This window comes from Mauremys mutica, chromosome 18 (assembly GCF_020497125.1).
Source record: "Mauremys mutica isolate MM-2020 ecotype Southern chromosome 18, ASM2049712v1, whole genome shotgun sequence".
In the NCBI taxonomy this organism is placed as follows: Eukaryota; Metazoa; Chordata; order Testudines; family Geoemydidae; genus Mauremys; species Mauremys mutica.
Genome location: NC_059089.1, coordinates 19,147,415 through 19,162,745, shown reverse-complemented (window position 1 = coordinate 19,162,745; position 15,331 = coordinate 19,147,415). Strand labels below are relative to the sequence as shown.

General features: G+C 43.7%; 1 protein-coding gene across 2 annotated transcripts in view; it reads left to right on the top strand.

Moving 5' to 3' along the window:
• Window positions 1-423: 423 nt before the first annotated feature.
• The window catches only part of RAPGEF1 (Rap guanine nucleotide exchange factor 1), a 127,411-nt gene continuing 112,503 nt past the window's right edge, over window positions 424-15,331 (top strand). For both annotated transcript variants that reach the window (XM_044992771.1, XM_044992769.1), the window contains exon 1: window positions 424-576. In XM_044992771.1, the coding sequence (XP_044848706.1) occupies window positions 552-576 (25 nt within the window). In that variant the 5' untranslated portion in view covers window positions 424-551. The remainder of the gene's footprint in view (window positions 577-15,331) is intronic.

Below are 15,331 nucleotides of genomic sequence, written 5' to 3'. Positions count from 1 at the left end.
GGCTTTCAGAGAGTTAGTGCCCCCAGGTGTCATGAAGTCTGTCCCTGGGTGTCAGGGGCTTACCCTAGGTTAGTGCCCCTCAGGCGTCAGGGGGCTCTCCCCGGGTTAGTGTTCCCAGGGCATTAGGGCGTCTCTCCCCAGGTTAGTGCCCCCCTGGTGTCAGGGGCTCTCCCCAGGTTAGTGCCCCCCTGGTGTCAGGGGCTCTCCCCGGGTTAGTGCCCCCCTGGTGTCAGGGGCTCTCCCTAGGTTAGTGCCCCCCTGGAGTCAGGGGCTCTCCCTGGCGCTGCCGTGCCCCGGGCGGGCGGCAGGGCGCGCTGTGCGGACGGGCTGCCTGGCCGTCTCTTCCCTTCCCGGCCCGGCGGAGGGCGGCTGCGCCGCCGCCGCGGAGCCTACAGGCCGCCGCAGTGTCTCTGCCGGATCCAGCCCGGCCGGCAGCAGCAGGAGGCGGCGGGTCGGAGCAGGACGCCCCGGCCGCTCGCTCCTGCTGGGCTGGGCCTGAGCCCTGGGGTCGGAGCGCGGAGCCCGGCCCCGGCCCCCGGCGCGGCCCCGACATGTCCGGCAAGATCGAGAAAGCAGGTGAGCGGGCGGGCGCGCAGGAAAGGCCGGGGCCGCGGCGGGGGAGGCCGGGCGCTGCGCCCCCTGCCCTGAGGCCAGCCGGGCCGCTTCCCCCGGGCTCGGGCGCTGCTGCTCCCCACCGCCGGCGCGGCGCGGCTCGGGGGCTCAGAGCCCGCCTGAGGCGGCCCGGGGCCTTACGGGAAGGGATGGAGCCCGGGCCGGGTGTCCTAGGCTGGGGGACGCTCCCGTGAGGGGATGCGGGGCCCGCGGGGAGCAGGAGCCGCTGAGGGGCCGGGGCAGAGAGCGGGGAGGGGAGGCGCCGGGGCTGGGGACCCCCCATCCGAGGGTCGGGGGCTGCGGTGCGGGGTGGTCCGTGTGGGGCAGGGCTCGTGTTCCTGCGGGCAGGGGGGGAGCGCTGGCGGCGGGACGTCTCCTGTCAGGAGTCAGATCTCGGTGCGCTTAGCCCTGCCCGCCGGCCGCCTTCCGTTCTCATGGGGATGAGATGTTGTCCCAGCGCCACTTCCCTCCCTCGGCGGTTTCCTGGGTTCGCTGCCCTGGCCTGCGTCTTGCTGCTATTACCTTTGTGTGGGACTTGTGCCTTTGAAAGCACCCTCCTGGCAAGATATTTACCTTCTCTCTCTCTAGATCTCTTTTCTGAACTGTTGGTATAGGGCTGCCCCAGAAGAGGCTACTGAACCTGAATACCTTACTCCACACACACTCTTACTAGTCAGACTATTTCATAAATATCTTATCTATTTCTCTCTGTTGTTTTGCACACCCCAGCACTTTGATAGTCATTTGAATTTAACAGTCTGTAAACCTGTGGGCACTGAAGTTTGTGGCCTGCACATGATGATTAATTGTAAGTTACTAAACTTTTCTGTTGTTGGTAATCAGATGAGAAAAGATGAGTCTGTAGGCATATTCAGAGAGCTTGCTCACTTTTTCCTATCCTCTTTGCAAAGCTCTGGAGTCAGGCTGGGGTGACTGCAGTACAATGAGCAGTTAGGAAGATGCTCTTCCTGTTCTAAAACCTGGATACATAATTGAAAAATACTTACATATGAATCGTATTGTCTCTGTACTCCTGGAAATCATGTCAGGTTCTCAGTTATCACTTGAGATGGCTGAATGCCCCCTGCTTTTCCATGTAGTGTAAGTGGTATATTTAAAGATTCAATTAGTGTATTGCAAATTAAACAATGAATTTATTTAGTTTAATTATGCTGCATTTAATTAGCAAGAAAAATCAGAGTTGTGTTTTTCCTTTTAAGGAATAGCTAGACCGTTTCCTGTGGGGAGGATACAGTAGGGGAGTGTGAGGAGTATAGTATTCTTGTTCAGTAGCCTTTGGTTAGGCAGTATCCTTTTAGCAAAGGCGCTAAAGTTGGTGGCAGTGATTTTGATCATTCAGATTCATTTTATTCTGGCTTCTTGCATCAGAATGAATTTTCCTGTGATATGGTTCTGGAGCGACCCCAAGGAATAAGTGAATGTAATTGCCTGCGAGCTATCTTTTAAGTACTGTGCATAGGGTTGGAGACATGCCTCAGCACTAAGTTACTGTCTAACTAGTGTGTATCGCATCATAGGACAAGTGTGATTCCAGAAATACCATAGAATCATAGATATGTTAATCCGTGCATGATTTCCCTAGGATTTCTCCCATAGCATCACAGCAAAATGCTACACTCTGGGATCCTGCATATACTTTTAAAATGTTTATTAGTATATCGTTGTTCATCCCAGATAAACTAGGTAAGATTTGCAAGTGTTAGCGTGCATAGATGTGGGATCAGCTCCAAAGGAATTGGAACCTGCTTATGCCAGGGGTGAATTTTGATTGTGATCTTCATAAATATAGATAGTAATGTAGGCAGTAACTGCAGTTGTATAAGCAAGTGATCCCATTTTGTTTACTCGTGTGCAGTAAATAACACTGTCAGAATAGTTAATATAACCCAACAGCAACAAAAGTAGCAAGAGAAGTACGAAGAAGGAAGATGAATCAGTCCGCAGAGAGGGGTGAGTGCAGTGCTGCTCTATAAACAATAAACAGAGGCCATCCATATTGTATAAAACGCAGATGCCAGGCAAGCTATGAGCCTGACTTTGCAGTGTGCTGAGAATCCATTGAAGAGCTTGGAGCATCTTGCAGGATCCTGGCCCTGTGCAAATACTGTAAAATGTACAATCATGAGGATGCAGTGGGTGAGGCCTTTGTGCAGAAACGTTCAGGAGATTGTCTGTAGCAGACACATATTGTTGTGGCAGTTTGCTCTGTAAGGGAAACCATATCTCTGTGAAATTGTCCTTCAACTGTTTGTAGTTCCATTTCTCAAAGGAAAGAATCTTTGATAGAAAATCCACTTCTAAGTCAAACTAGGAGACTTAGGGGCCAGCCACTTCAGTAATATATACTCATGGTACTGAAGGTGAGAAGGGTACGTATTATAATCAGCATAAGTTTAATCATTAGTGTCACCTAATAAACATAGTCTGTGACACTGGAGAGAAATTTTATCCCTATCCTATTGCAAAGTGTACAATAACAGATTAAAGAGGCACTAAAATTCAGAACCATAGAGCAGGTACCATGGTGCTAAAGCCTGCACTTTGTATACATCTTTCACTGTAGACATTCTTATGAGAGTGCCAATATACAGTAGATCCATTTATGTTGCAAATTAAATATGAAGTTGCCAGATAAGGAGTGATACTAAATATCTTCAAAGCTGGCTTAGGCTTTGAATGACTTTCTAACTATCCATACTGAGTGGGAGGGAGAGAACATATGTCCAGTCTGGCTGAAAAAAAAGAGCATATCTTGCCTTTTGCAGTATGTGGGGGTCCTGCTTCTGTCTGATTCATAGTTTATTAGGGTTGGAAGGGACCTCAAGAGATCATCTAGTCCAACCCCCTGCTCAAGGCGGGACCATTCCCCAAATCCCTAAATGGCCCCCTCAAGGATTGAACTCTCAACCCTGGGTTTAGCAGGCCAATGCTCAAACCACTGAGCTATCCCCCCCCCCATATAAGAGGGTGTTATCTATCCCAGAAACTGTTAAGCTATAGCATTTAATAAAAACTAGTAAGACACAATAATAGATAATAGCTGCCATCCTGTTGGCCAAGGAAGAGTGGACAAGGCTCCCTTTGGGGTCTGTCAGTACCACTAATGAATGAAACAGGGTCACTATAGAGCAGTTCAGAGCAGTGCTTTGGAGACATGAGGTTCCATGTGGCAATGTGGCACATGATGATACATTCAATTTATTGGCATTAGATTTCCCATATCCCTTAGGCTCAAGTCAGGTGACTCTTCAATACTTCCTTAAAGCAAATCCTCAATGTTCTCCATTTCAGATAGGAAATACATATTAGATTATCTTCTCTTCCTTTGTCCAGTTCTGTGTTTGCAGCTTTTAACCTTGACTTTCAGTGAATAGTTACAGTAATTCTCAGGGTTGCCTTAGTTTTTGTTTGTATGAAGTCTGTTGCCAGTATCCCAGATATACCACCACCATTCCAGACTCTGTGCCACTTCATCCCATTGATCTAGTCAATGTTGCAATCTTGAGCTAAAATCCAGAATGGGGTTGCTGTGAAAGAGCAGAGAAAGCTGTAGACTTTGCTTGATTTGTTTATTACCAGGGATGAATTCATGAACTTACTTATCTGGTGGATCACAGTCTCCAGGGAGCTAAATTATCCTGCATCCTTCAAATCTATGGGAAAAGAGAGAGCAATAAAATGCTATCAAACGTTGGCCTAGAAATAAAAAATTCCCCTGTGAACAGGGTCCATTTGATGGTCTCTCTATTAGAAAACATGGATTTCAATAGTTTGAATGAAACTTTATGCCAGGTTACTGTTATCTTCCATACATACTTACATTCTTAACCTTAACATTATTTAGGAAGCTCTTTAACACCCTCTGTACATTTGTCTTTTCAGAAGCAGGTTGTTGGGGTATAGGTACAAGTTGCTTTGTGGCAATTGTGTTATCTGGTGGGCATGAAAATTTTAGCTCAGCTCAGTGGCCGACTGCAGGTATTTTTTTTTTCACACCAGACGAAGGCATCAAACATCATTGTCTTCAGCTCTTTCTTATAGGTTTAAGTAGTTCAGTAAAGTTGTAAAATCTCCTGCTTTTTAAGCTGTCAGCATTAACTTCTACAGGAAATCCCAAGATAACTTTTCTTATGGGAAATAGTTAAATAAAAAGACATAACACAATGCAACTGGCAAGAATTTATACGCCCTGATGGGAGCTTTATTGTTCAGCCAGAGTCTTTCACGTTGACTTATGTCATGTTGAATTGTGCATATTTGAATGGTGGAGTATTGAGATGAAATTTCTCAGTACATTAGTTTTTGCCTGTTAGATAATTTGAAAAGTAAATTCATAACTATCAAGGACTCTTCTATCTTTAATCACCTCTTCATCATTTGGTCAATCTGGAAATTATCCCATGTTGACTCCTTATTTTCATATCAACATAGTCTTCCACAGTCCCTTCCACATTGGACTGAATTGTATTTAGGTGGATTTACTGGCAGATGTCTCTCTCTGTTTCCACCACTGTACCAAGTTCTTAGCTATGAAGGAAGACTTTCAAGTTAATTAGAAGTTCTGCATTTGACCGACGTAATGCCCTTTTTCCAGATTATTGGCTTTCAAACAAAGTAGTAATCTTCTGGTGAAATGTCTTGACCTGGAAACTGGAGATTAAACTCTCTCCTCTGCCTGCAGCCTTGTATGGGCTCAGTTCATCATCAGGAAGGCTGATCAGTTGGTATCTTTCAGTACTCACACTTTCAGCATCTCCTGCAATCTTCATTGAATTCCATTCCCATGTTGTCATCTTACAGACATTTTACTGAAAATTAAGTTTGTGTTTAAAAAGTCTTGCCTAGTTGTGTGTAGGTAGAGTCAGGATGTAGAGATGCAAGGCAAAGATCATGACTTGACACTTCCCAGAAAGCTTGGTACAAAGAGTGTTTCACATTTTAAAAAGATGTTGGATGTAAGCTTGATGGGTGTCGAAAACAGCCTGGCTTTAAAACCACACTGTTAAAAAATGTAGCCTGTGGGCTCACTGGAGCAAGATTGAGATGCTCATAATGGTTATAAGAAAGGAGAGGGTGGGGGAAAAAGACAGCTGAAGTCCAGTGGAATGCGAGGCAGCTGGATTGTGAGTCAACTAAAAAATTGAAACTGGAAACAATGGCTAAATTTATTTTCTGGGTGTGGGGAATCATTTTATGTTCTCTAACAAAGTGAGACTGAATTTCAGTGAATCCAAAAATATCTTTTGGTGTAATCCCACAGGTGCCTGCAGGAGCTCTCACTGGCTCTTGTTCACCCCCTCCTGGCAAGTAGAGAGAATATGGAAAGTTTACTTTTGATCAAGAACACAGCACAAATCCGTCTCATCTAGGCCCACAGCTTCATTTGCAAAAACATGCCCCATTTATAATAGGCCTGTAATTTATCAGCACCAGCTTGAGTTGTCACAACCTATTGCATGAGTGAAAGAAGACATTTGCTCCGATGCTAGGGATTCAAGCTGTGGCTGTGCTATAGGTTTCTTTGGGGCTTCAGTTTTGCATTTAAAAGCTTTGAGTTGCAGTTGATACTTCCACCAGTACACTAATGACTACTATGTCTATTGCATTAGTAGGTGCACCTCATGCTATTTCCAATGGTATTGGATCATCTTTGTATATGGAAGTTAGGAAAGCCCCTGAAGTCTGAGAGGAAGAGAGAATTTGCCCTGTGTATTATCTCTTTAATGTGTAACATTTGCTTCTGAGCTGAGAATCTGTATACAAAATGGCAAAATGAATTTTTACAGTTGAGTTATAAACTGCTAAAAATGAGGACTTACAGAGAATCTCACAGCATCTTAACTGCAGCTGTGCTAATGGTGATTTTGTAAAGCAGAGGTGAGTGTAAAACCTGATCCATTCTGAAATTTGTTTTAAAGGCACTCTTGACTCACAGCCAGAAAAATGTGTTTGTGTTTTATTACCTGGCAGTAGGAATGGCATCCAGTGGCTAATCAGACTGAATCCAAAGCTCTCATTGCCTATTCATGTTCTAGCAGATTCATCGATGTTCCCCTCTACTGCTATTGAAAGGTGGCAGACGGAACTAATTAAAACATCCTTGTACAGCGATGAAGGTGAAATGATGGAACACATCACTGTTGTTCTGTGCCAAATAAAACACCAGAAACCATGCAGTTTCCATGTACATGAGAAGCTAATAAATCACATGTGATAGCCACAGGCAAGGTGACTTAATAGCCTTTACACCCCCCTCCCCCCCGGTTGACTATCTTACATAGTTAGGATAAATTCTGAGGGCCTAATTTGTTCCATTTTCCCCTAGCCAATTACCCATAGGTTTTTTTTCAGAAGCTAATGCACAGGGGTTTCAGCGGTAGTAGAGGCTGTGCCAATTTGCAAAGAAGTTAAATCCCATTGACCTCTTATATGCACTGTTGCCTGGTACTGAAAGGAATCTTTTCATTTAAATAGCCAGTGTATTTCTATGTTGACTTTGCATTAACTACAAAAAACCTCCACAGACATGCAAGCAAAGGGATTTCTCAGCTTGTGAAACATCTGCAGCAATTGGTTTTCCTACTGAAAGTAGTTTAGTTCGTAATTTGATGCTTTTATATTATCCTTTACGTTTTGAACACTGGCAACTTTTAATTGTTTTATATCTGTCCTGTGAAATTCAGACTCTAAGGCCTTGTTTACACACACAAATTGCACCGCTTTAACAGTACTGATATAGTTAGACCAGTACAACCCCCCAAGTGTGGGCGTGGTTATACCAATGTAAAGGTACTTCTATTGGTATAACTTATTCCTAGGCAGGAAGGGGAATAAGCTATAGTGGGATAAAGCACCTTTATACCAGTATAATTGCATCCATGTTGTTGTTGTTGTTGTATTACTGTAGCCCCAAGAGCTCTAGTCATGGACCAGAACCCCACTGTGCTGGTGCTGTATTGATATAACTGTTTCTGTACAAAATCGCACCCCTGACAGAAATAGTTACACCAGGAGTAAAAACTGTGCATAGACCAGTCCTAAGCTTTTCAAGATAGGGACTGTTGTCTCCTACCTTGTGTTTTCATGGTGGCTAGCACAATAGGCTGCAGTTCTGATTGGGACCTCTGGGCAATAATGTAATACCACAATAGTGTAATACCACCTAGTGCTTTAGGACACCCTCCTCCCTTTTGTCTGTGATTAGATTTTTCTGAGGACTCTTTCTTAGCTTCTGGTTGGTTAAATCAGGCCAGCTGTTCTAGTATCAGCAGTGAGTTTTCAGGCTCAAATCTGGTTGGTCTGTTCTGCTCAGGTTGCTCTATTTACATCAGTAAACAATACCATGATTCAGCCATCGCAACAGTTGTAGTGTGTGCTGTGGACTGTCATCCAAAAATGGTGGCATTGACACTCACCACCAGTATCTGTGTAGCTGAGACTCTCAGTTGGGTAGCCAGCTATGTAGTATTACAGAGTCTGGTCTTCCAGACCAGTTCCAGCAGAGCCTACTTCTAATAAAAAGTCCTATGAAGGCACAAGACACATACCATTTATTCAGCTTTCCATATTGGATATGATGGTCCTTCATTTTCCTCTCCATTCTGTTTCAAACATTGACTGTAACTATTGATGCTTCACTATTTTTTTAACTTCATCTCAGACAATGAAAATAATAGACTAATCAGCTTCTAATCACTCTCTCTCACGTTTTAGTTTCTGTATATTAGCAGGATCCTTCAACATTTGGGTTGGAATATTGTAGGAGAATGTTACTTCCTTTAAAAAAATAAATGAATAGCTTCCATTGTAGACAAAATAAATGTAAAAAACCTGATGGAAATTTTTCTGTTCATGCTAGTTTGTGTAAAATCTTGATTTTACAGAACCTAATTTTGGGGCATAAATTGCCCTGACTGTTCCATTAATTTGAATTTTCTTTCAGTTTGGTGCTATGATAGTGGATCTGGTCAGAACTGCTGGGATAAATCGAGTATACATTCTGTCAGGAGTTCATGTATCTTTATTTACATCTAAATATAAGTTTTTCTGTGTCAGCTGATATAGGTAAAATGGGATTTTCACAGGTTGGGGCATGCTGCCCCAGGAACTTTCTCCAGTACTGCCATACAAACTGCCACTTTACTACTGTCTGGCAACTTTACTCCTGAAATACCAGTGCTGCAGACTGTACTCTTAAAGATATTTTTGAACACTGTGTATAGTTTGTGCCTATAGAAAAATGCTTCTACACAAGAAGATTTCATTTACTTGAGACAGCAGTACTGTCCTAACACAGCACATGAAGCCTCCCCATAAAGCAGATGAACTCCAATTCCTCTATATTGTATTGTAGTTCACTCATACAGCCCCTCACTTGTTAACATTATCCCTTGATGTTAAATCCATTCATGGTTGTTGCCACTGTTACCATTGTTTGCTGGACCTAGGGAGGTAGTGTTTCCAGGTAGAAGTGGATGGGGACAGGGAAGTGGATGGGGACAGGGAAGTGTAACAGGGAAGTGTAACAGATGTTCAGGAAAGGGAGCATTAATAGTCTGTATTTGAACATTCATTGACTCTAATATCATGGGAACTCTGACATACAATATGTGTGTAAGAATCAGTTTTACATTGTCACTTCATGTTATGTCAAATCTAGCAAAGTGACTTAAAGTATTATGGTATCTGACCTATAAGAAGCTAAACAGTCAGAATTGTCTCTGTCTAGGGCAGCTTCCTACTTGCATGCTTCTTTCACCTTTTTATTTCCCCTTAACTACCAAGGAGGTCAGTTCAATGTGGGTGAGCTGGCAGTGGAGAGGGCATGGTGCAGGGGTTTCGACTCATGATATTCTAGCAAGCCAACATTTTCCAGTGTCTTGCTTTATTTTCCCAGGAATAGGATCTACGCTCATGCATGTTAGGGCTTTCCCAATGCTCTGAGACTGTCATACATTATGTGATTCAGGTCAGGGCTCCAGTAGTGCTGCAGGTGCCACTGATGAAACACTAGTGCGTTATGATGTTGAGGGAGAAATACTAAGGGCCTGTCTTCTCTACAAAGTACTCTCATGGAAGGAGACCATGTTACAATATAATTGTACCCCAACATGGGAAAGCACATTCCATTTTGTATTGTAGATAGGACATTTTTGAAAGACCATAGATGAGATACTCCTCGTGTCTCCAGATAGAAATGGAACTCATGTCCTGCGGTGAGTGGATTTAATACTCCTGGGGAATTCTGTGCCTAAAAATTCTGCAAAATTCTGCATATTTTATTTGTCAAAATAACAGAATATAATTACTCCTATTTCAATTGTTTTGGTAATTTATTTCAAAATACCTGTCAGCAAGTATGTCAACAATACAGACAACGACAACAACAAAAGATTAAAGAGTAAAAGAAAACCCTACAACAACCCAGTTCCAGTTGGGGGATGCTGGAGGGGGCTGCATGGAGCCCCCAGAACCCAGACTTCTGCACTCCCTTCCCCCCAGAGCCCAGTGTCATGGCACCCCCCGGCCCAGACACCTGCACCCCCCAGAACCCAGCCACGGGGCACCCCCTCGACCCAGACACGGGGCAGCCCCCTCCCCCTAGAGGCCAGCACTGGGACACCCTCAGAACCCAGACACCCGCACCCCTCTCCTCCCAGAGTTCAGCCATGGGCACCCCCAGAGCACGGGCACCCACACCCTCCCTTCCCTCCCGCCCCAGAGCCCAGCTGCGAGGCAGTCCCCAGCCTGGACACTTGCACCACCAGAGCCAGCTGCTTCCCCCCAGCTTCTTTACTTTCCCTTTGGGGGATGTGGTGCTGTGCGGTCCTGCCCTTCCTCACCCTTTGCCAGAGCTGGGTCTCTTGTGCCCTCTCCCATCCCCAGGAGAATGAGGATCAAGCTGGGCAGCCAGAAAGTGGTGCCCCTGGTGGGCTGGGCACTCTGCTCACTGTGAGCTGGGCTTTGCAGAGTCTAGTGGCCCCTAGTGGCAGCCAGCAGCTCTGCGACCCCAATTCTGCAGGGGAAACATGGAGTTTTGCACAAATTCTGCATTGCATAGTGGCGCAGAATTCCCCCAGGAGTAATTTAAAAATCAAAGGTTAGTTTTAAATATAGGGACTCTTGGGCCTAGTATCAAACAGTATATAAGGGATTCGAATTTCTCCGCAGTGGAGACATTTTAAACTTATTTTATACGTGTATCCAGGGGGTTAAATTTGTATCTTAAGTTTTTGTCATGTGAATGTATTTCTGAAAACATACATAACACACGTAGCTTGTAAAGTTAGTGACTGGATGCTGCAGAAGTAGAGTGTATCATTATAGAATTTGACCAACACACTTAATGTGTGGTTTGGCTGTTAACCTCTAGTTTGCAGACAATATAATCTTAGTTACTCATCAGCCTGATTCTTAATACTGCCTTTACATTGTGTGGCATATGTGGTTTTATCTTCCAATCTTTTGGGACTTTTTTTTGATGCATATTCTAATCTACCAAACCACCCAGTCACTGCTGTCCAAGTGGTGTTAAAATAGCCTGAGGAATGTACTCCATATTTAGAAAGTTTCCTGAACATAAATGTCATGCAATAAAGGACTTAGGGCAAGATCAATCATTTAGCTCTGGTTTTATAGTGCATTTCTACCAAGTCCAGATGATGATGTTCTGTGAATCCTTTCAGTTTTCTTAAATGTGGACTTTGGCTAGTAGCACAATACTATTTGAAACACAAAAGTCTTCTGAAGTGATGGCTGTGCCTTTTTATTGGAGTTACACCTACATTAGCCAAAGTTTGTCATTTGGGGGACTTTGTGGACTTAACAGAGCTACTGTGCAGATAAATGTAATGGATTATGGAGTATGGTGGGGCATGATGCAGATAGCTTCCTCTGCATCTTCATGTAGTTTGCACACTTTGGTTTTGATCCCTGGAAGGGCTGAGTTCTCACAGGTTCCATGGATTTCATTGTGCCAGACTGTTTACACATAAAGATCCCCCCCACCATGTTTGTCAGTCTTAAGTTTTCAGCTTTCTGAAGAAATGCATTGATGATGCCTAGGGAAACTGAAGAACCCTTATAAAGTATTTGAAAGGAATTTAAGAAACATTTCAAGAAGCACTGTTTAAAACGGATTATCTATCAGAATTTTTTTTTAAATTAGTCAATTTCAAAATATTCAAGCTGACAGTGCCCTTTTAAAGAACCACTGACTCCTTGTGGAAAACTTTCATATCCTGTGTGTTCAGAGAGAAGCCTGCTTATATGTAATATGTTTCAAATATTTTCCTCCTCTGTTTTTGTTTCTGAAGGCCTGGACTACACACACAGCTGCACCAGTTTAACTAAAGGTGTGATTTTTATACTAGTTTAGTTAAAGTGGTGCAGCTTTGTGTGGACACTCTTAAATCAGGTTAAACCTGGTTTATATTGGTTTACCTTGTGTTGGTAAATTTACAGGTGTGAAATAAACTCAGTCATAACCAGTTTTAAATAAATATGAGAATGTCCACACGGGGTTGCACTGCTTTAACTTAGGGCTAGTTTACACTTACCTGCCGGGTCGACACGGTGAGTTCGACTTCTTGGAGTTCGAACTATCGCGTCTAATCTGGACGCGATAGTTCGAACTCCCCGCGTGCTCCGGTCGACTCCGGTACTCCACCACTGCAAACGGTGGTGGCGGAGTCGACCTTGGAGCCGCGGACTTCGATCCCGCGGCGTCTGGACGGGTAAGTAGTTCGAACTAGGGTACTTCGAGTTCAGCTACGCTATTCACGTAGCTGAACTTGCGTACCCTAGTTCGACCCCCGCCCTTAGTGTAGACCTGCCCTTAAATTGTTTTTTAAACTGGTGCAATTTCTGTATATAGACAAGCCCTAGGAAGATTTGGGTGGATATAGGTTCTTTGTTACTTGGAAGCTCATCAGCTCCTCCTTATTCCCAAGGCAAAGTCATTCCTGTGTGGGCACACTTACATCAGTTTAAAATTGGTTCTATTGATTTAGTTTGTGCCTGTAAATTTACTGACACAAGGTGAACTGATGTAAAACAGGTTTAAATTGATTCAACAGGGTCCATGGACAAAATTGAACCAATTTAACTAAATGGGTGTAAAAATCCCACCTTTAGGCTATGGCTACACAACAGAGCCTATAGCAGTTCAACTGCGCCGCTAAACCACTGCTAGTGCAGAAGTTTTAATCTAAGCCAATGGGAGAAGTTGTCCCGCTGGCATAGCGCTGTCCAAATTGGTGCTTAGATGTCAAGTATCAGAGGGGTAGCCGTGTTAGTCTGGATCTGTAAAAGCAGCAAAGAGTCTTGTGACACCTTATAGACTAACAGACGTTTGGGAGCATGAGCTTTCGTGGGTGAATACCCACTTCGTCGGATGCATGTAGTGGAAATTTTCAGGGGCAGGTATATATAAGCAAGCAAGAAGCAGGCTAGAGATAACGAGGGCCTCATCCTCCCTGATTGAACTAACCTCGTTATCTCTAGCCTGCTTCTTGCTTGCTTATATATACCTGCCCCTGAAAATTTCCACTACATGCATCCGACGAAGTGGGTATTCACCCACGAAAGCTCATGCTCCCAAACGTCTGTTAGTCTATAAGGTGCCATAAGACTCTTTGGTGCTTAGATGGGTGTAACTTACATTGCTTGGGGGGGGTGGCTTATTCACACCCCCGGGTGACATAAATTATTGACCTAAGCTGTAATGTGTACATAGCCATAGTTAGACTGGTGCAATGTTGTGTGTAGACCAGGTCTGAAATACCCTTTTTTATATATATGTATAAATATGCAGGGTCTTCAGTCTAAAAATTCCCAGAGCCTGTCAGATTCCTAGAGTTGTTGGAATTTTTCCCTCAGGGGACGGGTCATCTAATTCTCCTACAGCAGCAAAATTCCACACTTGACCCAACTGTCCAACAGATGGGCCTCTAGCAGAAACATTTTCCAAGTGATTGGATCACATTTGAGATTCTTTGGAAACTTTCCAGTAACTTTTTTGTTTAGAAATTTCATGGAATCCAAAATAAATAAAACTAACAGAAACATAAGTTAAGAAACAGTAGCTTACTGAGATCATGAGCTTAATAATACTTACAAGGAGTGAGGTGGAAAATGTCAATAATAACAAAGAGCAATTGAGGGCTGATGTATGACTATTAGTATGATACTACCTTTGAGCTATTGGGCCAAATCTTGCAGTTCTTGCTCAGGCAAAACTCCCATTAAGATCAACGGGTGCTTTGCCCTTTAAGAACATAAGAACGGCCGTACCGGGTCAGACCAAAGGTCCATCTAGCCCAGTATCCTGTCTACCGACAGTGGCCAATGCCAGGTGCCCCAGAGGGAGTGAACCTAACAGTCAATGATCAAGTGATCTCTCTCCTGCCATCCATCTCCATCCTCTGACAAACAGAGGCTAGGGACACCATTCCTTACCCATCCTGGCTAATAGCCATTTATGGACTTAACCACCATTAATTTATCCAGTTCCCTTTTAAACGCTGTTATAGTCCTAGCCTTCACAACCTCCTCAGGTAAGGAGTTCCACAAGTTGACTCTGCGCTGCGTGAAGAAGAACTTCCTTTTATTTGTTTTAAACCTGCTGCCTATTAATTTCATTTGGCGACCCCTAGTTCTTGTATTATGGGAATAAGTAAATAACTTTTCCTTATCTACTTTCTCCACATCACTCATGATTTTATATACCTCTATCATATCCCCCCTTAGTCTCCTCTTTTCCAAGCTGAAGAGTCCTAGCCTCTTTAATCTTTCCTCATATGGGACCCTCTCCTTTAAGGCTTGTAGGATTTGGCCAATTATATTTTCTTCTGATTTAAATTGGTTGAATAAGACCTCTGTTTCTCTGGCTATTTAACTGTACAGCTACAACACTTTTTTCTTATGTTGAAAAATTTTCAAATAGATTGGAAAGGAAGGCGGTCTGAAATGAGGAGTCAATATTGTTTCAATGAAACTGGGTTAAGTGGGGCTCAGATACCATATTGATTGGCCCAGTATAAGAACCTGAATAGAGTAAGTGGAGGTGGGAAAGGTTTTGAGCTGTAACTTGAGGGTTTAGTCTTCATTAGTCATCTATTTCTGTCCTTGGTGTCCTGTGGGTTGTAGGTGTAGTGGTAGGTTTTAATGATTCCTTGGGGCTATGGTTTCTTACTAACATAGTAATAATTAGTTTAGTGTGAACAAGTTGATTTAGCGAACCACTTGCTACACACACATCTGGCTAAACCGGAACTGGTCAGGACATTCCTCTATTTTTGCCTCTCACAGTTTGGCTTGCATTATGTTTCTTTTGGCACAAAGAAAAACACAGTGCTGCTTGAGTGTGGCAGCCACTGTAAGTGTTGTTACCTGACTCTCTAGGGGAGAAAAAAGAGTGGAGAAGACCAAAAAGAACCCCAAACAAAACTGTGTTATATGCAAATTGCTAGAGAGAGAGCTGAAGAAAACCCTTTGGGCAGCAAAGCGTTCGCTTAATATCAGTGGTTAGTATTTACACAAACTGTCATCTCCCTTGTTCTGTTCCGACTAAGGAGAAACAAAATATCCCCCTCCATCAGCAAGGGATGACTCAACACCAGACTGAAAGGTGACTGTACCACTGGCAAATAGTGCGTGTGTGTCATCTGTCTCATCCATGTCCTCTAAGACAGTAGTT